Raw genomic sequence first — 21241 nt, 5'->3', positions numbered from 1 at the left:
CTCAAAGTGGGAATTATGGGAATTAGTCCGATGATCTGTACTACAAAAATTCTTTGTAAATTTAACACTGATATCTCTGAGAGAACAAATGAGGTGATATGCATTTGTAATCTTTGAACTTGAATGTTGAGTATCTAAATGATTCGCGATGTTATCGATGAGAGCAATTCAAGTAATTAATGATTATCTATGCTTAGAGTTACGGATGACTCCAGTATCTTCTTTCTAATCTTTTCTGTGACAATCGAGAGTTAATACTTCCGGATAGTTGGGATTGTCAAGCATGAAATTATCACAGTGAAATCGGAAGCAACGTGTAAAAAGTTCTTGAGCAGTTGCAGACGAATTTTGTTACAGCATACATCAACAAAACCATGACAGTAGATGGAAGACAATCATTCTTCTTCTGTCAAAGGTTATATTACAGCAACTAATTCGAAGGCAATAAAGTGCATTACCTCTCAGACAGAAAAACATTGCCAGGTCTGGGCTTCAACACTTAAATCATCCATTATATAGCCTAACATAGGCCTAGTTGCAAAAGTTAATGAATGTGATTGGTTATGGTAGAACTTTGGTTTTGTATTTTTCGCAATAGTCCGAAACTAAATTATTTCCATTTAATATTGGTAGCCTATTACCAATTGTCCTGTCTGTAAAGTTGCTTACTTCATTTCATAGTAGATTTTTAGAGTACTGGTAGCCTTCATAATAAGGAAATAATGACAACTAAATCCACATTTGTCATGATAGCTATTGCCATCTGCATGGTGAAATGTAGCACGGCAACGCTTGGCAAACATGATAAGAAACTAAAAAATGAAAAAGCAAGTTTATCTGATGAAACTGTTGATGAAAGAGGTTTAGTAAAAGAAAAAATCAAATGGAAAGATATCACTAAAGAGCATGCATCTTACTGTGTAGCATCAAAAGACATTAAACAATTTTCAGGCAACGTTCTGGGGTATGTGACACCATGGAATAACCATGGCTATGACACTGCCAAAATATTTGGTGGAAAGTTTGAATTCATAAGTCCAGTTTGGCTTCAGATTCACAGAAAACCTGGTGGCCAGTTTACTATGGGTGGTGCTCATGACATTGACAAGGGATGGATGAAAGATGTGAAAAAGGACCGGCATACAAAAATTCTACCAAGAATATTATTTGAGAAGTGGACTAGCAATGATTATAGAGCTTTGTTTACAGATGAGGATGTTGTTGAAGATTGCATCAGTTTTATTCTGAACTTCCTCAAAAAGAATAAGTTTGATGGCATGGTTTTAGAAATTTGGTCCTCTCTCGGAGGAACCAATCGGAATGAACTCATCCATTTTATCAATCATGTTGCAGACTTTTTCCATGATGCCAAAAAGACATTTATTTTGGTTCTACCTCCTCCAATTTATGCAGGTAACAATCCAGGACTGATATCAAAAGCTAATTTTGATGACTTTTCTGACAAAATTGATGGATTTAGTTTAATGACTTATGATTATTCATCTGTAATAAATCCTGGTCCCAATGCTCCAATAGATTGGGTTAGAAAATGTGTTGAAATATTGGTTCCAGATGACTCTGGATTGAGAAAAAAGGTTCTGTTGGGTCTGAATTTTTATGGCTACCGATACTCCAATATGGGCGAGGTTGAAGCAATTGTTGGATCAACCTATATGGAGACATTGAAACTGAAAAAGCCCAAATTAGTCTGGCACGAAGACCATAAAGAACATTCAATGATTGTGAAAAAAGATATAGGAAATGACAATGTTTGGTTTCCATCTTTGAAATCTATTCAAGAAAGACTTGACTTAGCTAGAGAACTAAATACTGGTATATCTATCTGGGAAATTGGTCAAGGATTGGATTATTTCTTTGATTTGCTTTAGAATACAATACCAGTCTTTTTTTCATGTGCTTTATTATTAGGCTTTTTTAAAACAAGGTGTTCAGGCTACAACATTCATTATCAAGAAAACTACGGTACTGAAAATTGAAAAAAGAAAAGAAATTGTACCTTGCATAAATATGTATGCTTATTGTTGTTCTGCTACTGTTTTGACATGCAAACAAATGCTGAATATTGGTTTTTGTTAGTATTTTGGAAATGTATTCAGACAGCCATCCTAATCAAGGGCTTCAGATGACATGTTGTAATTTCTAGTACAAGTGAAAATAAGAATTTTGAGGGAAAAATGGAAACTTGAAACCTTTATTGAAGGAATGTGACTATTTTATAACTCCTCGTTTTAAATCAATTCATGGTCAAATTTGCTTTAAAGAATTGTTCATGTTGATTATTGTATTTAATTACCGGTATGTGCTTTATAATATTTCTATGCAAATTGACTTTAGATAATTATCTGGACTGTTTCTGTGTGACTGAGCTATAATTGGAATCATTTTGTATATATATTATTCATTGTTGTTATGTTTGAGTTATCTAGCTTGATTAGCACAGATAAATGATGCTATTAAATTGTTTTAAATGGTTTCTGTAATTGTTCTATATATATATAGATATCCATTATCGACCTCATTCAACTGCTGGTTGCTGACATGCTTTGTCAAAGTTTCAATGACATATATTCATGATGATCTGTTAAAATGAAATAATGGTACCCTGAGGTGATGTTTACCATTAGAATAAAATAAATGAAAGTGCAATGAAGGACTTTTGACCAAAATAGCAACCCTAGCCTTCTCCATTTGATTTATAACTGTTATGGAATCTTTAAAAGGCCTTGGTTTACAGCAATCACTCATTCAAATGACTTAATGCCATTTCCATATTAGTCACTCTAAACTGCATCATTGACATTTAACATTTTTAAATCATGAGGATAACTAAAGAAAAAAAGCTTAATGAAATATTTATTGTGTAAAATATACAATATAATTTATTTTGAATGAGGAAGAAATACTGAGACTACTCTATATTATCAAAAAATAAAGTATTATTAAAACTTAATTGAAATCTATGTACAAAAGTAAAATTCTAAAACCTAAACTAAATTATAAACTACAATAATATTAACAATACAAACACATTTTTTATGAAATAATATTAGCCTAAACCCAAATAATAAAGATAGTGGACCACAGCCATATACGCCCACCACGGCATGCAGATGGTAAAAACGAAACATCCATTTTAAGTTTCATCAAAATCTGTTGAAAACTAAGAGAGTAATAGCATATTCAAGATTTTGTGGCAACTCTGCTTCTAACGGTCGAAAATAGCTCAAATTTGAACTAGATCTTTATGAATATGTATAAACATACCGAATTTCATTCGATTCCATCAAAAAATCTAGTTTTTAGAGCGTTTACAAGCAAATGTTGACGGACCGACAGGGGTGCCGACAATATACGTCCACATAGAGAGATGTGGCCATATAAAAATCATATCTGTACAAACAAAAGATACATATATTACATACATGATAAGTTAAAACTCTTGCAATTCACCCATAGTGAAAAAAATGTATTTATCTGTTTTCATGTTTTAATGCAAAGCTGTTGACTTTCTGCATGGTAGCTAGAGTAGAACTTCAGAGAAAAATCTATCTAAATATACGTTGGGCAAGCAATTCAACTATAGTTTTAAATGCACTAGATATTGTTAGATGTATGCACTTGAAATGTACAACACAAATAATTCATCAATAAGCTTACCTAAAGGCAATGGATTTTGAAAATAGGATGTATGTTCTTCTAAAAGAACTTGGTAAACTGCTCATGCTTAAAGATTGGGCATACTGTATGCTTACCAACATACAAATAAAATATAGTAACCCATTTTCCACTCTAAATTACAAATCTATTTACAAATGATTTTTCATATTTTTTTTGGTAGGCTGAAAACGAATAAGTATGTATTTTAAAAGCTTCAAATACATCAAAACTATAATTTATATAAGATTTGTAGAGCAATCATTCAGAGGACAAAATTATTTTTTCATCAATTTAATGCAGGGCAGCTTAAAATCTAACATCTTGTGTCAACTCCTTAGAAAGCGGGATTTCAGTAGTCTCATATGATATTTCTATGGCAAGCTATAACTTAGCTACAATTACTATCAATTTAGAAAAAAAGCAAAATTAAAACAAGAGATTGAGGTAAGAAAAAAATAATCCATTTCAGAATGTATTTTTTCTGCAAAATAATGCGCTAAATATATCGACTAAAGACCTAAACCGGTATTTGAAAATTTGGATCATGCCAAAGGAAGTCTCTCTGTAAAGCTTTTGACCTCATTATCATGTTTGAATTATGTGTTTAAATCACACATTGAAACTGAAAGAGGATTGCCAATTCTTGATTTTGTGATCCAATATAATAACAAACAAGTCACATATAGACTATATGATCAACCTAATATTTCGTGGAATTTAGTGCTTCTGGTGATCTCATACAGGTTATATGGTAAACGTAGGTGGGGTGACCACAAACAGGTTATATCTCAACCTTATAAGTTTTTACAGACCTCTGTACTAGTACAAAGTTAATTTCATGGTCTCCAGCTAACAGGTACCTTGTCACAATAAATGCAATAAAAAATGGTTTAGAAACAAATCAAGTTATGTCTTACATGCAAATTTAGCCACATGTAAGTTTTATGAACACTAAAAAATATTTATAGCACAATTTAATGGTACACTACTCGCGTGGTAATGAAAATATAAATTTATGTTCAATAAAAGAGGAGTAGCATATCATTAGATTATGTTATTCAACATATAGACCAAAAACCAACATTGGACCTGACAATAAGTAAAACCTCTTAAAACAATAAGAGTTGATTATGTCCTATTGCCAATAAAAAAGACCTCTCATAATATGAAGCCTTAAAAAATGGCAGCAAGATTCAGCTATAATAGTAACTATTCACTTAATAACTTTCATGTAATTTCTGAATTTGTATCCATATATAGTAACCAAATAATTCAGATACCATTTCTATCATTTCACAAATCTATCCAAAATTGAAAGTTTCATTTCATTCCAATTTGTAACATTACTTAGCAATTTAAAATTGAAAGACTAAAGGGTTAAAGTCCAGATTAATTACTGAAAATAACACAACCATCTTGGCTGGTCATTGAGTCCATAAAAACAACCTTTTCCGTTCGCCAGTTAGTCATTCTGATTAGATAGTTGTCCTTAAACCACACAGTAACAACCACTTTGATTGGCTCCTCCGCCACTTCCTACTGTGATACCTTTATTGTCTGTTTCCCATAAACCTGGTGTTTGTATAATCTGTAAATAAAACTAATCATATAGTATTTAGATTAATGTGCAACTACTCTACATACAATTTACAATGTAAATACAATACTTATATTTCTACTTCACATTTGATACTATAAACCACACACTGTTAAACAAGACAAATAACAGTCATTTCATTGAGATCCACCACAATAAGAGGAGTGAAGGCATTACAAGCAAAGCATTGTAATCTTTCCAAAACATCTGATGACACTTTATAATATGATTTCTGACAGTAAATTATGTCAAAGATATGAAACAAGTCAAATATAACAAACATAATAAACTTTTACCTTTTCTACTAATTCTTCAAAGGCACACTGGACCCCTTCTTTAGTTTTAGCACTAGCTTCTATAAATAACATATGATGTTTTCTAGCAAACTTTAATCCTTCATCTTTACTCACTTCTCTCTTTTCCTATCAATCAAATAGTATCAAGAATAAAATTGAGTTTTACATCCTATGATGAAGATAAATCATGTCATTAATGTAAGCTTTTCATAGCACCTTTGACAATAAAAATATAAATTTGTTTTGGTAAAAAAAAATATCATCCTTTAAGGATTAATGGTTTTGATAAACAAACTGAATATCTTCTTTACTTTCCCTTTCTTTCTTGTTTATTTAAAACAAGGCTTTACTTAGTACATCAGTTTCCTACAAGGAAGAGGACCCCCATGGTAAAATTGATTATGGGTTCCTTTAAAAGAGATACCAAATAATGACAACTTACTTTGTCTATTTTATTACCAACTAGCATTTTTACCATATCATGTTTAGTAGAGAATGTTTCCAATTCGTTTAACCAGGCATCTAACTTACTAAAAGATTGTTTACTACATACATCATATACTGAAAAAGTAATACACTGAAATAAGTTAATCATCTTAAATACTAATAACAACTGTGTATCATATTAAACTGTTTACTGAGATAATAATCTTTTTATAAGCTAATAATGACTACTCCCATACACTGAAATGTAATAATCTTATCATATACTAATAACAACTGTTTATTATATACATATACATGTACTGAAATATAATAATAATTTATATACTAATAACAATTGTTTACTACTAAAATCATATTCTGAAATATAATAATAATTTATATACTAATAACAACTGTTTACTACTAACATCACATACTCAAATATAATAATGATTGTATATATCAATAATAATTGTTTACTTCATATATAAATATGCTGAAATAAAATAATTGTTGTATATTTTTCATAGATTTATATAAAAAAGTAATAATAATTGGTAAGATAATTAAAAATAATGACATCATGAAAATAAAAGGAAGACAGAAGGAATATATTACCTACCTAATATAACTCCCTGTGCTCCTCTGTAATAACTTGGTGTAAGAGTACGAAATCTCTCTTGTCCAGCAGTGTCCTAAAATAAACAAAAAAACAAGATTTTTCGAAAAGCAATAATCCAAGTCCCAGAAGTAAAGGTTAAAAAAGGCAAGAGAACATTTCACTCCCCAATAGTTAATAGAAATATAATTCCACCTTCCACCAATATATTAAGAGAAAAGGTCATTTTCATGTTTCATTGAATAAACTTGGACCCACTGATAGTTGACATTCATAACATTTTTTTTTATTCTTACCCAGATGGCTAATTTAGCTTTATTTCCATCTACAGCTAAAGTCTTCACTTTAAAATCAACACCTTTAAAGAATATATAAAACAAAATTAGTTTTCTTCCAGAGAACTTTCTAAGTGACACCCCTCTCTTTAAAACTAAAGTATTAAAATTTATGTAATTATCTTGTAACTAGTGTGGTTGTACTGAAATAAATTCTGAGCAGGTTTATACTAAGAAATAGAACATGTGGCAAGTGACCTTTGATATCAACACTGAGTTATAACAGTAGAAATATGTTGATGTAGTCATTAGTTTGTTTCTATAAATAACAATAGTCTGTATAACAAAACACAAGACAATATTATGCAATATAACACACTTCTTTAATAAGGTTGGGCACATAACGTTTCAACACAATATACACGTGTCGTCATCAGATGTAATGGCAAGAGAATAAAACATAACAAAATATATACCAACAAGAAACAATATAGAGATTATGAGGGACAATAGATAAAAGGGGTAATAACAAGTGATTAAGAGAGACAATAATGTGCCCAACCTTATTAAAGAAGTGTGTTATATTCCATAATATTGTCTTGTGTTTTGTTATATGTGCTCCTCGCTTCTATATGTCGTTCAAATCTTATAACAGTAGTCTGTACAGAGAAAAAATTTTTTAAGGGATTGTAATGAGGTTTTCTAATATTGTTATGTGTATCTGTGACACTGATTGCATAAATTTGCACAATTCCAATTTTCAATCAGACGTCAGTGGCTCCTGCAATTCCACTTAAAATAAGTGTTTGATGATGTCACTTATCGCTAAAGGCCTTCTGTGATACATGCATATTTCGCCATTAGTGACATCATCAAACACTAAGTTTAAGTGGAATTGCAGGAACCACAGATGTCTGATTGAAAATTGGAATGGTGCAAATTGATGCTATCAGTGGACCTGATAGTGTACACATGAAAAATTAAAAAACCCTTTACAATCCCTTTAAAATTTTCCATGATTACAAGAACTACTGAAGAGTAAAGGGAAATCTGAGTGGTACAAAAAGATGCTCTAAGTTTAAGTGTGCAACATATATACATCCAGGACCAGAAATCACCTTCAAGGTTTTTTAAACAAGAAAAATTGTAACATAATATGGAACCTAAGATAAATCAATGGGTACAGTAATTAAGATTACCTATCGTGGCTGCCTGCTCAGGATCAAAAGTATCATCAGTGAACCGTAATAATAAACTGAAAAACATTTATAAGACAAATTAGAACGAATAACTATCAATCATATATCTTAGCCTATTTATAGTGTATCACAAATTTTCTTAACAATACGTCTCTCAAACCTCCAATTTTACTAAGAATAATGATTATAATCTATATTTAAATTCTATCATTAAAGAGACATTCCGCTATTTTTTGTAGGTCTAAAAATTTTTTAATTTAATTCAATTTGTAAAAACTAGACACAAAATCTGTAGAAATGTGCCCTTTAACGTATCAGAAAGTTTTGTACAAAAAACTACTGTCGTTCATATTTAAAAGCCAAAAATATTTAAAACTCATTAAGTAATGTTTTTAAGAAGCTGTTACAAAACTAGTTAGATAAGAGAGTTGGGTCAGTGTGCAGAAAAAACTAGTGTACGGATTTGAGTAAAATAAACGCCTAATTGTAACTAATTAAAACTAGGTCAAACTGCCAAATTGACAATTAGTGCTCTCCATCTTTATTAACCCTTTCAAAATAAATTCAGTTTAATCAAGAAGATACATAGATATAAATAGCATACTTTAGAAATATTTTCAGGTCTTTTACGACGTTTTTGATAATGAAGGGAATATCACTTTAACCTATAATTAAATGTACATTTATAAGACTCCTCAAGAGTCTTTGTATTTTTCTTATGTCTTGGAGTTGTCGTTGATGATGTGCTAATAATAGTGATACTCGCACTGGTAAAAATATTTTGCAGCAAATCCAGTATTTGGACAAAAAGTCAAATGTTTAATTTGATTATGCCTCCTGTAAAACCACTAGGTATGTAGGCCCAATATTATCAAACCCAATATCAGGTTTCTATGCCTATCATTACATAGCATAGGCAATGATAATGACTATATCGTATTTATTTCGTCTTCTTCTTTCGACTTCGTTTGTTTACATATTTTACCTTGATTTGCCAACTCCACTTTCACCTATGATCAATATCTTAAGAGTTGTTATCACCTCTCTTTCGTCCATTCTGAAAGTATTGATAAAGCTACCGATTTATATCAGGAAATTTGTTTTAAATCTGGGTGAAAGTCAAAATTTTGGTTGAAAGACGATTATTTTTTCTCTACAGAAATGGCGTAAACATCAGCTCGTGTGTACACGTCATCAATTTTTGCGTTGTTAAATTGCACATAACGAGAAATTTCATTGGTTGAATGAACTTCCGGAGAGTCGCCATTTGCTGGAAATGGCGGATGTTTTAATTTTGTAAACAAACTACAAGTTGTCAACATTTATCACGATTTCGATGCCATTATTGAAGAAAATCTTTATTGGAATACTACCTCACTTAAGGTTGATAACTTTGTCTGTATCTAATTACTCTTAGGCGGGGGAAATGGGGGAATTTTGATCTGATTTCAGAATTTCTCAGATTGCTCAGTCCCCTAAAGTACAGTGGTGTAACCTATTTTCGTGGATATAAGGATTCAACACCGAATTTCGTGAAAGTTAAAAAAACAAATTTTTTTTTTATGTCTTAGATGTTTTGTCAAATATTCTACAAAATAAATAAAATTGGTTTATTTCGATTTTCTTTATGAATCCTTCACTTTGACCCACATTTCATGAGCAACCAACTCGGCAACAAGCGTCACCTATTTTCATGTACAATATTTGATCTATAAATAAGTCTAGAAAAACACGTTGTATGGATACCGGGTGGTATAATTAAGTTCTCTTAGTATTTATCTTTAATATCAATTCATTATAACTAATGACAATTCATTTAAAGAACCATGATTTTAAAAAAAAATAGTGACTGACAAAATAAGATACGTAACATGATTTATTGCTAAAAGTCACTGAAACAACATAAGAATATGGTCCACTTTGTGTTCCATAGAAATTTTCTGCTGACACGGAATCCGCTAGTTGATCACGTGACCTCATTCGTTGGACTACATTCTAGCAGACGACGCTTGAAATTCCGATTACCGCTTGGTATTATAAGTAAATTCGGCCGATAAAAAATGGTGATGTTTGGTAATAACTGAAATCCGCCATTTTGTATTTGTCAAAGTATACATTAATACATTTTTCCTTGCTTGAAACTACTGAATTCATTCTACTAGCTGATATTGTACAGAAAACTCCCATGTTTATCGAAACAAGCAAATGCGGAGGGCACACAAGGTCGCACATGTAAATTATTAATCATTTCCGGAAATCCACGAAAAATAGGTTTCCACGAAATTAGATTACTTGACTGTACTAATATCCTAGTCGTTTTTGTCACCCGATTCGATTAGGTTTTGATTTGCTAGTACGATTAGGTACGATTTGCAGTGGCCAACAAATGTCATACCAGCGATATAGCTGACTGCATTGTCAACAAAAGATGGTTGTCTATTAATATTAGCCAATGACATCTATGTTTATATAGAAAACATTGATCAAATTAGCCAATAGTAAAATTTACCTATGACGTCACACCTAATCGAATTGCCTAACCACCTACTGGGACGGTTAGGTCGATTAGCCTAATCAGTTTAGATAAACTGTCTCACAAATGCACTGATTAGCCTATATGTCCTGGCTCACAAATGTACAAAATAGTTAATCTACCTAATCGAATCGTGCGACGAAAACGACTCTGGTCTGACAGTGACACTACGACAACATATTATTTGCAGTTTCCAACTTCATACAGTGCAATCAGGTGTAGATCTTATAACTCCAATTCATTGGAAATCCTCTATATTCTTTGGAACATTGTCAAGTGAGATTATGTGAAACATGATAAGATTATCAAACTCTTACTTAATGTTAGTTACTGGTACTTAGTTTAGCTAATAGGCTAATTTAATAGGAAATAGTAATTAATCAAATGACTTTAAAGCCTTTCCTTTCCAATATTTTTAGATGGTAAAAAGCATTTCTAAATGAGATGTGGCACTGACATCCTGACTTGCATTTTTAAATCTTTAATTCATTGTTATCATCCATAATATTTCTTTTTCAGATGGATAAGTTAACACAGTTACTGACTCTAAAAAAGAACAGAAGTACACAGAAACAGACTGTGACACAAAAATTTAGAAAACCTGTAGATAAGAATGTTAATTTACTAAGAGAATTACAAAGGAAAACAGATGGTATTTTATTTTCTCCAAACTAAATAAGTTTATTTATTTCTGACAGATGTTAAATTTGTCCTTTTGCTATTTAAAGTAATAGCACATTGTCTTGTCTACTCTTAAATGATAAATTTATCTGATAAAATGTCAAGTAACCATTCCTTTCAGTAAATGCCCTCTTAAGGAATTTGCTATGTGATATAGACCAACCAATTTATTTCTTCTATAGCTGAAAGAGTAAAGCTTATAGAAGTTAATGAAGACTTAAAAACTACTGCACACAGTAGGTACATTTTTTTTTATCTCTCCTTATCATTTCCATAACTTAATCTCTACCATTTAAATTCATAAAGTAAAATATAAATGTATAGGCTATGTTAATTTGAAGTGTGTGAATGTTATAGATGAAATATGCAACAATTTGCTGGGTATATTTTAAAATAAAATAACCATATAATAGTGGAACAGTTAAAGTTGATGTGAAAGATTAAGTGTATAAAATCTGATTGTTTTCCAGAAAAGAAAGTAGAATTAGAAGAGTTAGAAAATGAGTTGTGTATTTTATTACAAGAAATACAAATTAAAGATGAAGAGAAGAAACTGGTGTCTGAATGTTTAACATCATCAATATCAGATAAAGAATATATGAAACAAAGTAGGTCCCCCTTAAAATTGTGTATTAGTTAGGTAAAGTTCTGTTTTAAATGAAATTGAATATGTCTGTTTCTCTGTGCCCTATAGTTATTCTACAGAAAGTGATGTGAGAGGGGAATAATATCACCATCATTTGAATGTTGTATCTTTAAGTGGAATAGATTTTAAACATTCACATTTCAGAACCATATGCACTGATAATTGTATTCAAATCGGGGACTGGGTAATAAGAAATAACAGATTGCTCTATTTTTGGCTTAATTGTAGAAATTGAATCTGTAGAACAACAATCACATGGGAAATTAAGTGATTTACAGAAAACTGACAGATTATTTCAAGAGAGACTTGGTTTAAAGTTTAAAAGTACTACAGGTAAATTGTGTTTATAAAGAACTTGATAATGAAAGAAAATATATTTATTTACATCTAGAACATTATTAGTAATGGTATAGTCATACATTTTCATCTTGAATCAAAATATTTTGTCTGCATTGTGTTAAAGCATTAACAGTATATGTGTTTTAACAGCTGTAATTACAGATAGTAATTAATAATTTTAGATCAAGAATTAGAGATTATTTTTACCAATATTGATCCCAAAGATACATCATTACATTATTGTTTTACTCTTAAATTTGTGGAAGGTAAATATAAAGGTGAGAAAAGTCTATTAAAGTGCTTTTATTTATTGTTAACCTTTTATCATTACAAGCTACAAATTAGTTGATGTATACTCCAGTTGAAGCAACCATAATCAATTGATACACATTAGCTTATATAGCTTGAGTTCAGGGGCCTTATTCTTGAAAACTTGAGTAGGGTAAAATCCAGATTTTAAGAAATACAGCAATCTAATTGGATTATAAAACTTGATTTTAGTGTTTGTCCAATCAGATGACTATAACAATAAAATCATCTTAAGTTAAGTTTTTGACAATAAGGCCCTAGTGCAAATGGCTTTCTTTTTCTAACATGGGCCATAAAAACCTCCAAATGAAAAATGAATTGCTTATTTATAATACAGAGATACTCATGAAAAAGATGGTAAAGCTGAAGAATAGGATTTTCTCAACAAGTTATTCTGTTTTTCAGTTTCTAATGCCCAGCCAGAAATAGAAGATCTGAATATTCTGACTCAGAGATTGAATAAAACTAACAGTTTTCGTTCGTTTATAATAGCAGTGAGAAAATATTATAAACATGGACATTCAGAGAAATCCTGAACACTGTTACAGCCTTCATTTTATAATTACTATAGATTGTATCGAATAAGATCTAGCTTTCATTTGAAATTAGCATGTTTTGACAATACTCTCTTGAACTGGAATTTCAGGGTTCTGGTTGACCAAACTCTTATTTGTGTAGATGGAAACATGCCCTTGCAGGGGTTACCATGCTCAGAATCAGCTAGATTTACTAATGAAATTACTTGCCCCTTTCAAGCTATGTATATAAAGGAAGTGCTTTTATACTTTGCTTCTCTTTGTCTATTATTTCTCATTGATTTGAAACCAATTATGAGTTATTTATATGTTTATAGTCATTAGATGCTTGATTTTCTTAATGTTTATCCTGCATAAGAAATCACAGTTGAGTAAAATGGACAGTCAGCTGTTTTTGTAAAACATTTTCATTATACAATATTTCTAAGTATGCTATTTATGTTTCTGCTTGATCAAACTGAATTTGTTTTAAAAGGGTTAACTAAAAACTGTGAGTACTAATTGTTAATTTAGCAGTTTGACCTAGTTTTGGTGTTTGGCTTTAAACTGGATTTGATATTATTAGTTGGAACCTTTAGAATAATTAGGAGTCATATGTCTCTACATTTTGGCTTTTATTTTATGTAAATTCATACAGTAATTTAACAACTTCCAAAAAGCATAACAAACTTTGAAAGTTAATGTCAAATTTTCAAATAGTTTTGGCCGAAGTTTTTTAGTTAAAATTTTCAGATACGTTAAGGGACACATTTCTCTACATGTTAGATAGTTTTCACAAATTTGAACCAAAAAAGTATTCAACCTACCTACCTATTATTGTCAGATATCATATTGATTATCCATTATACATGTATTTGACATAAAAATTAAAATAACTGAGTCTAAAAGTGACATTATAACATTGTAGGAGTTAAACAATGCAGTTTTTGTAGATGTTTGAATATATACATGTATAATAGGAATTTTCACACTTTTACTTCTTCTTTTTCTTAATCTTTTCTTCAACCTGTCCTATTCTTGTTTTATTGTAAACATTATTTGTAGTTGTGAATATCATATAAAAATTATTGCGAAAAATCAGTATTTTCTATTCAACCAATTTCCTTTTATAACCTATTGGTATTTCTTATATTAATTTTATCAATGGCACTCTAAAACAATTGTCTGTTATATAACACGACCAGCCAGTCAAATTCCTGCCCTCCCCAATTTTGGGATTTTGTGACGTGAACAAAAGGAACATTTAGTTAGTGTCTAAGGCTTCTCAGAATAAACTTTTTGTTCCAGTGTTGGAGAGGGCACGAATTTGGTTGGCCGGTAGTGTCATCAAACAGACACATGTTCCAGAAGGTCGTCGTTACACCCTAACTGAAGTGGTAAATAAAAAAATTAAAATGAATAAAAAACGGAAAAAAAGTTTGGTCTAATTTTGATTAGACTGAAAATAAACACATGTCGTTGAGCCTTGGAAACTGGACATTTGACTTCATTCAACTAAAAATAACATTTTTTGTATACATATTTTAATGTCACATATTTAATGGCAAAATTCAAATCCTTGGATAAAGAAGATACAAGCTTGCCCATAAGCAGGATGGAGACTTCACCTTAAACAAATAACAATAAATGAAAAGCAATGAATGTTGTAGCAAAGAATTTTATGGACTTCATAAGGCCTACTCACAAGCGTAAAGGTAGATGAGAGTTGACTTGTCTTAAACCAGAATGCAAATTAAACAATTAATTGTTAAAAAATTGAATATAAAACATGACTATGTTCTGAAGCATGAATAGTGTCCCTTTATTGTTAAATAGAGTAACCTCCCTTTAACTATGATTACAAACAATCGGAAATTTTCTGTGATCATTGTTCAATCTTCTATGTAACAACAAATCTTCGACTTTGTAGAATGAAGAACTTTCTTTGTAAGCTGGCACTATATTGTTTAATTGAAGAAAAAAAATGGTTTAGTTATTTGACGACTAAAACGAGAGTCTACCAGCCACATTTCTAATCGACAGATTCAGACCACAATTAGTTCTTCTTTTCTTTGAGTATTTACCCATTGAGTGATTGATAGCATCAATTTGCACCATTCCCTTTTTTTCAGTCAGACATCTGTGATTTTTCAATTCTACTAAAACTAAGTCATTATCGCAAAGGGTCTTATAAGACACTTTTAGTTTTAGTAGAATTGCAGGAACCAGACATCTGACTGAATTTTCTGAAAATTGTAGGCCCTATTGGCATTTATTGATATAAATTAATGCAATGATGTGTTCCCAATATAAAAAAAAAATTGAAAACCTTTTTATAACTTCATGTCTTTTATCATTACAATAGGCTGAAATCCATTGCAAGATAGATTCAATTGTGAAAACGTTGATTGATTTCCAATCACGATATTCATTGCAAATTTAGGACAAATGTGTCAGTGTTTCCACAACATTTAGCATGGCTTCAGAAAGTGGTCATGAGACATTTGGCCACACAGCAAGGATATTGACTTCAGAAGAGATAGAAAAGTTACAGAATGATACCCAACTAGTTACAGATTTCAAACAAAACAAGTTCGAAAAAGAAGCACAGAAAAATTGGGACTTATTTTATAAAAGAAATACAACAAAGTTTTTTAAAGATAGACATTGGACAACTAGAGAATTTAAAGAACTTTTGAATGATAGTACAAAGGTAAATATGTCCTGTTCTGAAATCTTTGGTCAAAACTGGAGTGTTCTATGAACAATTAAGGAATATTTCAAGCAGGTTGGGAATTTGAAGGTGGAACCCATGGACCATGGTGGGTCAAAGAGTTTAAAGCCCTGTGTCAGCCCAACTTTCACCTTTTCTGTAAATAATTTTGTAGAATGATCAGCTGGTGATATTTGAAGTAGGGTGTGGTGTGGGTAATTTTATGTTTCCTCTATTACAAGAAGATCCCAGTTTATATTTTTACTCCTGTGATTTCTCTCAAAGAGCTGTTGATTTTGTAAAGGTGAGATAAATATAGATATTTTATTATTGTAGGAGAATGAATTGTATTATTAAGATAGATGTACAGTGTTTCAGTGTGATATAACACAAGATAATATAAGCATTTTGTTATTGTAGGAGAATGAATTGTATAATAAAGATAGAAGTACAGAGTTTCAGTGTGATATAACACAAGATAAAATAAGTATTTTGTTATTGTAGGAGAATTAATTGTATTATTAAGATAGATGTACAGTGTTTCAGTGTGATATAAAACAAGATAATATAAGCATTTTGTTATTGTAGGAGAATGAATTGTATAATAAAGATAGAAGTACAGTGTTTCAGTGTGATATAACACAAGATAACATAAACGGTACTGTTAATTATAACTCAATAGATGTAGCTACCTTGATATTTGTATTATCAGCTATACACCCTGATAAAATGGTTCAAGCCCTACATAAGATATATCAGGTATGTAGCCCCTTATCTTAGTTTGTCAATTGTTTGAGTTTATCCACACACACAAAAATGGATAATCATTTAAAGAGTTACAGTTTGATTAACATTTCATTTTTATTTTGAAGTGATAAAGTTGTCTCATTATTTGACGCGAGTGAGTTCAATATCCATAATAAATATCTGACCTTATTGCCTTGTAATTCAGTTTAAAAATGTACATGAGAAGCTAGTTGGATAACAATGTGTTTTTTCTAATATTGCAGGTTATAAAGCCAGGTGGTTGTCTATTAATAAGAGATTATGGTCTGTATGACTTTGCTATGTTGAGGTTTTCTAAAGGTCATAAATTAGCTGAGAATTTTTATGTCCGACAAGATGGAACCAGGGCATTCTATTTCTCAACAGGTAGACATTTAAATATAAGTCAACATGAGCATTGTGATAGTTATTTTGGCTTGTCCACAACAATGTGAAAAATGCTCGAAAGTCTTAGTATTTAGACATACCCCTCTCCAGGTAACAATTTAAAGGTTTCTTTCTTAAACAGTCTTGAGCAGTTGCCATCAATATTAATTTAGATATGTTGATTGTTTCAATTTCAGAATATTTAGAAGAGAAAATGACATCAGCAGGATTTATAAGAGAAAGAAATGACTATGTAGAAAGAAATACAGTCAATAAGAAAGAAGGAATTAATGTACCCAGAATATTTGTTCAAGGAAAATTTGTCAAACCCCATGAAAAATCCTGATTTACTATACTTTGAACCCAGTCAAGGTGTAAATCATAGTTAGGAGTGTACTGGTTTGTTGATAAGTAAAGAATGATTGCATAGGACCAATTCATTTTGCATGTAGAGAACATACTATATTGAAACATTTCAAATTTTATTTATCAATGTAAAATCATTTATTCTCATACTAAAATCATACAATAATAAAAATATCAATACATTTACATGATTTGTTCTCTTTAAAATATTACCAGTTAACATATAAAACAAGTACTATTCTTGATCTTTCAAAACTATATATGAATGGTCACAAATAATCAAATATATAACAAACACCATAACCATCTAAAAACATAATATTTTCAGTCAAAATGTTAAGTAATGTAGTAAGTACTTAATAACAAAATAAAAGATTTTGATTTTCTATGAAATTCGCTGAAGTCCACTAAGACTAAACAAGTCATTTTGATGTTAAGAATATACAGTCAAGTAACCAAATTTCGTGGAAACCTATTATTCGTGGATTTCCGGAAAGGATTAATAATTTACATGAGCGACCTTGCGCGACCTCCACATTAGTTTGTTTTGATAAACATGGGTTTTCTCTACAATATCAGTTAGTAGAACGAATCCAGTAGTTTCAAGAAAGGTAAAATGTATTAATGTATACTTTGACAAATACAAAATGGCGGATTTCAGTTATTACCAAACGTCACAATTTTTTATCGGTCGAATTTCCTTATAATCCCGGAATTCCAAGTGTCGTCTGCTAGAATGTAGTCCAACGAATGAAGTCACGTGATCAACTAGCAGATTCCGTGTCAGCAGAAAATTTCTACGGAACACAAAGTGGACCGTATTCTTATGTTATTTCACTGACTTTTAGCAATAAATTACGCTACGTATCATATTTTGTCAGTCACTATTTTTTTTTAAAATTGGGTTCTTTGAAGGAATTGTCACTAGTTATAATGAATTGATATTAAAGATAAATACTAAGAGAAGTTAATTATACCACCTGGTATCCATACACCGTGTTTTTCTAGACTTATTTATAGATCAATCACTGTACATGAAAATAGGTGACGCATTCTGCCGCCGTTACCGAGTTGGTTGCTCATGAAATATGGGTCAAAGTGAAGGATTCATTAAGAAAATAGAAATAAACCAATTTTAATTATTTTGTAGAATATCTGAGGACACTTCTAAGACATAAAATTTTTTTTTCGTTTTTTTAACTTTGACGAAATTCGGTGTTGAATCCTTATATCCACGAAAATAGGTTACACCACTGTACCACATCAAATAATTATCCTCGTTGTGTAACATAATTATGATTTTATGTGCAGAAACAGAATGAGAGTTTTCTAGGTTTGATTGTATGTTTATTATGCATTAGTACCTGTACCTCAAGTATTAAATGGTGAATTAGATTTTTTCATCATTGCCATCATAACTTTATTGGTACACATGGCAAGTTTTTGATGTAGTTGAAATAGCTCTCGACTGGACAGTTTTGAGAAATTGTCAGATTCCTTCACAAAGTTATCCAATAAAATCATAGCACTAGAATCCTCTGTTGTCGTATTTTCAGTTTTATTGTCACTATCTGAACTCTGACTCAATTTTAACACATCCTCAGAATCACAATCTGAAAAAATAATCACAATTATGTGGACATGTAAATGGGTACAGATAATCCTTAAGAAATCAATGTACTGAGGTTTGGCAAAATGCTGGTAGACAGGATTCTTGAGAACCGAAATTATCCTTCTAAAAACTTGATTGGTTTTACAAATCCTTTGGTAGGTTTACTGTTTATTTATTAAAAATTAAAACTATAGTACTTATAGTCAAGCATTTCTGGGAGTTCTATTTTGAATAGAATAAATAAAAATTTAAACCAACCAAGCAAGACTTATTCTGTTAAATAATTTTGTTTATTCCAAGTTACACAAAGTAAAAATAAAGCAGACATATCATGCAAATGTTTGGAATGGGCAAAAATTTCTTTGTTCCACTATACCTTCAGATTGATGGATGTCATCAGCTAATTTCCGCAAGGCTTCATCAGCACTGGGTAATTCTTCTTCATCTTCTTCTGTTACAGTTTCTAATCTGTCCTTATCTGAAACAATAAACAGAGAAAGATCTATAATATAGTATACTTATCTGCTTTGAATGAGAATTAAGTGGGAATTGGTAAGAAATAGGTTGAAATTGATAAGAACTAGATAAGAATTGATGAGAATTAAGTTGAAATTGATAAGAATTAGGTGGGAATTGATGAGAAATAGGTTGAAATTGGTAAGAATTAAGCAAGATAGGTGGGAATCGATAAATATTAAGTGGGAATTGATGAAAAATAAGTTGAAATTAGTAAGAATAAAGTGGGAATTGATGAGAACTAGATGGGAATTGATGAGAATTGGGTGGAAATTGATGAGAATTAAGTGGGAATTGATGAGAATTAGGTGGAAATTGATGAGAATTAAGTAAGAGGAAATTGATGAGAAATAAGTGGGAATTGATGAGAATTAGGTGGAAATTGATGAGAATTAGGTGGAAATTGATGAGAATTAAGTGGGAATTGATGAGAACTAGATGGGAATTGATGAGAATTGGGTGGAAATTGATGAGAATTAAGTGGGAATTGATGAGAATTAGGTGGAAATTGATGAGAATTAAGTAAGAGGAAATTGATGAGAAATAGGCAAGATAGGTGGGAACTGATCAAAATTAAGTGGATATTGATCAGAAATGTGTTGAAATTGATAAGAACTAGATGAGAATTAAGTGGGAATTGATGAGAAATAGGACGAAATTTGTAAAAATTAGTAAAGATTGGTTGAAATTGATAAGAATTAGGTGGGAATTGATGAAAAATAAGGTGAAATTAGTAAGAATTAAGTGGGAATTGATGAGAAATGGGTTGAAATTGATGAGAACTTGATGAGAAATTGATGAGAACTGATGTGGAAATTGATGAGAATTAGGTGGAAATTGATAAGAACTAGATGGGAATTGATGAGAATTAGGTGGGAATTGATGAAAATTAAGTGGGAATTGATAAAAAAAAATAAGTTGAAATTGATAAGAATTAGGTGGGCATTGATGAGAAAATAGGTTGAAATTGATAAGAATTAGATGGGAATTGATGAGAACTAAGTAAGAGGAAATTGATGGGAAATAAGACGAAATTGGTAAGAATTAGGCAAGATAGGTGGGAATTGATAAATACTAAGTGGGAATTGAGAAGAAATAGGTTGAAATTGATAAGAATTAGGTGGGAATTGATCAGAACTAGATGAGAATTAAGTGGGAATTGATGAGAAATAGGTTGAAATTAGTAAGAATTAAGCAAGATAGGTGGTAATTGATACAAATTCAGTGGGATATTGATGAGAAATGTGTTGAAATTGATAAGAACTAGATGAGAATTAAGTGAGAATTGATGAGAATTAGGTGCGAATTGATGAGAAATAAGATGAAATTGGTAAGAATTAGGCAAAATAGATAGGAATTGATGAAAAATAGGTTGAAATTGATAAGAATTAGGTGGGAATTGAAAAATAGGTTGAAATTGAGAAGAAATATGTTGAAATGGATAAAAATTAAGTGGGAATTGATGAAAAATAAGTTGAAATGGATAAGAATTTGATGGGAATTGATGAAACATAGGTTAAAATTTTTAAGTATTGTGTGGGAATTGATAAGAAATAGGTTGAAATTGAGAAGAATTAGGTGGGAATTGGTAAGAATTAGGCAAGATAAATAGGAATTGATAAAAATTAAGTGGGAATTGATAAAAAATAGAAATAAATTAACAAGAATTAGGTGGGAATTGATGAGAAATGTGATGAAATTGATAAGAACTAGATGAGAATTGATGAGAATTAAGTGGGAATTGATGAAAAATAAGGTTGAAATTAATG

At 30.7% G+C, this 21241-nt stretch overlaps 5 protein-coding genes across 5 annotated transcripts; 3 read left to right on the top strand and 2 right to left on the bottom strand.

The window, feature by feature from the left end:
- Positions 1–767: 767 nt before the first annotated feature.
- LOTGIDRAFT_135362 (hypothetical protein) lies at positions 768–1889 on the top strand (the record flags this gene model as incomplete). Its single annotated transcript, XM_009069015.1, has 1 exon — positions 768–1889. The coding sequence occupies one exon, from the start codon at positions 768–770 to the stop codon at positions 1887–1889; it is 1122 nt and encodes a 373-aa protein (XP_009067263.1).
- Positions 1890–2856: 967 nt separating this feature from the next.
- Positions 2857–9281, bottom strand: LOTGIDRAFT_237171 (hypothetical protein). Its single transcript, XM_009069014.1, has 8 exons — positions 9076–9281; positions 8091–8146; positions 6913–6974; positions 6620–6692; positions 6014–6132; positions 5572–5697; positions 4138–5266; positions 2857–4117 (listed from the first exon to the last, which is right to left on the bottom strand). The coding sequence occupies exons 1-7, from the start codon at positions 9144–9146 to the stop codon at positions 5168–5170; spliced, it is 606 nt and encodes a 201-aa protein (XP_009067262.1). The 5' UTR covers positions 9147–9281; the 3' UTR covers positions 2857–4117; positions 4138–5167.
- A 135-nt stretch (positions 9282–9416) lies between these two features.
- Positions 9417–13134, top strand: LOTGIDRAFT_237170 (hypothetical protein; the record flags this gene model as incomplete). Its single annotated transcript, XM_009069013.1, has 7 exons — positions 9417–9473; positions 11143–11275; positions 11487–11540; positions 11775–11912; positions 12179–12283; positions 12472–12567; positions 13004–13134. The coding sequence occupies exons 2-7, from the start codon at positions 11143–11145 to the stop codon at positions 13132–13134; spliced, it is 657 nt and encodes a 218-aa protein (XP_009067261.1). The 5' UTR covers positions 9417–9473.
- Positions 13135–14978: 1844 nt separating this feature from the next.
- Positions 14979–18343, top strand: LOTGIDRAFT_223580 (hypothetical protein). The gene is made up of 6 exons (XM_009069012.1): positions 14979–15060; positions 15589–15826; positions 16002–16130; positions 16415–16585; positions 16837–16978; positions 17176–18343. The coding sequence occupies exons 2-6, from the start codon at positions 15590–15592 to the stop codon at positions 17322–17324; spliced, it is 828 nt and encodes a 275-aa protein (XP_009067260.1). The 5' UTR covers positions 14979–15060; position 15589; the 3' UTR covers positions 17325–18343.
- Positions 18344–19797: 1454 nt separating this feature from the next.
- Positions 19798–20611, bottom strand: LOTGIDRAFT_135400 (hypothetical protein; the record flags this gene model as incomplete). Its single annotated transcript, XM_009069011.1, has 2 exons — positions 19798–20035; positions 20472–20611. Coding segments are annotated over 2 exons (378 nt in total), but the record flags the coding sequence as incomplete, so codon positions are not given.
- Between the last annotated feature and the right edge of the window lie 630 nt (positions 20612–21241).

This window comes from Lottia gigantea (genome assembly GCF_000327385.1).
Source record: "Lottia gigantea unplaced genomic scaffold LOTGIsca_97, whole genome shotgun sequence".
Taxonomy (NCBI): Eukaryota; Metazoa; Mollusca; class Gastropoda; family Lottiidae; genus Lottia; species Lottia gigantea.
The sequence above is the reverse complement of the archived record's forward strand: the minus strand, read 5'-3'. Positions and strand labels throughout refer to the sequence as shown.

What these genes read in the sequence shown, in the direction of transcription:
- LOTGIDRAFT_223580 (XM_009069012.1), top strand. Translation starts at nt 15,590, where the DNA reads ATGGCTTCAGAAAGTGGTCATGAGACATTTGGCCACACAGCAAGGATA. An exon ending in TTTTGAATGATAGTACAAAG is followed by an intron (nt 15,827 to 16,001) that starts GTAAATATGTCC and finishes ATAATTTTGTAG; the next exon opens with AATGATCAGCTGGTGATATT. An exon ending in GAGCTGTTGATTTTGTAAAG is followed by an intron (nt 16,131 to 16,414) that starts GTGAGATAAATA and finishes TTGTTATTGTAG; the next exon opens with GAGAATGAATTGTATAATAA.
- LOTGIDRAFT_237171 (XM_009069014.1), bottom strand. Translation starts at nt 9,146, where the DNA reads ATGGACGAAAGAGAGGTGATAACAACTCTTAAGATATTGATCATAGGT. An exon ending in TGAGCAGGCAGCCACGATAG is followed by an intron (nt 6,975 to 8,090) that starts GTAATCTTAATT and finishes TATTCTTTAAAG; the next exon opens with GTGTTGATTTTAAAGTGAAG. An exon ending in TTGAAGAATTAGTAGAAAAG is followed by an intron (nt 5,267 to 5,571) that starts GTAAAAGTTTAT and finishes TTTTATTTACAG; the next exon opens with ATTATACAAACACCAGGTTT.